This window comes from Cariama cristata, unplaced genomic scaffold (assembly GCF_000690535.1).
Source record: "Cariama cristata isolate BGI_N322 unplaced genomic scaffold, ASM69053v1 scaffold14848, whole genome shotgun sequence".
In the NCBI taxonomy this organism is placed as follows: Eukaryota; Metazoa; Chordata; class Aves; order Cariamiformes; family Cariamidae; genus Cariama; species Cariama cristata.
The window spans coordinates 26,818-28,442 of record NW_009629527.1 but is presented as its reverse complement, the minus strand read 5'-3'; the positions used below and the strand labels follow the sequence as shown (position 1 = coordinate 28,442).

The window sequence follows — 1,625 nt, the reverse complement described above, 5'->3', positions numbered from 1 at the left end:
GGAGGAGGATGGGCTTCGTCCACCCAGCGCTTGTCGGGCTCCACGTCCTGCTTCAGAGCTTGTCAGGAAGGACGGACACCGTCGTCCTCACCGGAGGCGAATGAAGGACCAGAATTTGGGGTGCCAAGTCAGGAAGGGGGGATTTAATCTCTGGAGCAAATGAAGAGACAATTCCTCTTTGCAATCCACTGTTTCGGGAAGGATTTTGCAGCATGCAGCGGCGAGGCGGTAAGGAAAAGTTTCAGGTTCATCAGCCCCGACTGCTCTAGGGTCCAGGTCGGGCAGGATCCTGCCGCTGCCAGAGGCGCGGGATGGGCGAGAGGATGGAATGGAGATAAACAGAGAAGGATGGGGTAGGGAGAGCTTCCCACGGGAGCTCAGAGACAGATACGGATAGACGGTGACCCTCCAACTTCTGGCACAAACCGACCAAAATATCTGCTCTGAAGAGGCAGTAAGGTGCTCGTCACTTAAAATCCCTTAAAGTGTAAGCTGTTACAGTAATTTGGTGGGAAGCAGAAAGGATATTAAACTGTTTGCAGGCAGTGATAAGGTGCCTACCTCATTAACAGCCAAGGAGCTAAAGGGTTCACAGGCAGCTGATGCCTTCACGAGAACAGGTTTTGAATTCTAACAGCAACAGAGCAAGGTGTTAACGTGTCCTGAAATTCTCATTACCAGGGGAAAGGAAGGAGGAAGAGCCAGAGGCTCCGGCAGGCGGGAAGAGCCCAGGTGCCGGAGCTGCGGACGGAGGGTGGGCATGGGGAGTGGTGTTTCACTTCTTCCTGGTAAGCAGAGAATAAATTCAACGAAACCCTCCTGGAGCTGGGGCAGATAGAAAGTCTCGAGTCTCACTCACACGGAGCAGAGGACAAGACAGGCTGATCCCACCGAGCTAAGGGCAAAAAAAACCCAAAAAACTCAACTACACCGAGAGCCATCACCCGTTTCACCGGGGGCTGAGCAGAGACGCCCACCTTCCCTTACGAAATGCCCCCTGAAAACATCTCAGTGATGGACGTGAGGGTGCCCAAGCTGCAGCCCAGAGCCACAAGGCAGCCTGCAAGGATAAGATGACTTTTCCCTACTCATACACACCAGCACTGGGGTGTCAGACCCCAAAGGGGTGTTTGTACCTTCGGTAAGGGTGAGGTCCCGTCTTGGGGCAGCGGAGGATCGGAGTCGAGCTGGGTCCCCAGGAACCGAGCGCAGGAGCAGCTCAGGGTGCCCGCAGCGCGCACACACTCGGTTACTCTCTCCCGGGAGGACCGGGCATCTTGACACCACTTAAAGGCACTAATTCTCCATGCCACAGGCTTTAATACCCCACAGCGTCTTCCCATCAGTGATGAAGATGCCATCCCCCTGTTAGGAAAAGCTGGGAAGCACGGGAAAGCTTTCCCTGCTTCCACTCCATCCAAAGTAACTCGCTGCCAATCATTAACCACCCGCTTCCAGGGAGGGGAGAGGGAGTTAAAATTAAGCCCCCAAACCATCCTTTGACCCCACGGCAGGGCGAGCCTGGGAAACTGCCCGGGCTAACGTCCATCCCCGCTCTGCTCAACACCTCACCATCTCCTAGTGACCTTCAATAGTGCCAAGACCCATTTAGATTAATTTTTAGT

At 54.5% G+C, this 1,625-nt stretch overlaps 1 protein-coding gene across 1 annotated transcript in view; it reads left to right on the top strand.

Moving 5' to 3' along the window:
- Positions 1-760: 760 nt before the first annotated feature.
- The window catches only part of SLC16A4 (solute carrier family 16, member 4), a 14,393-nt gene continuing 13,528 nt past the window's right edge, over positions 761-1,625 (top strand). The window contains exon 1 of the mRNA XM_009705196.1: positions 761-788. Coding sequence (XP_009703498.1) covers positions 761-788 — 28 coding nt within the window. The remainder of the gene's footprint in view (positions 789-1,625) is intronic.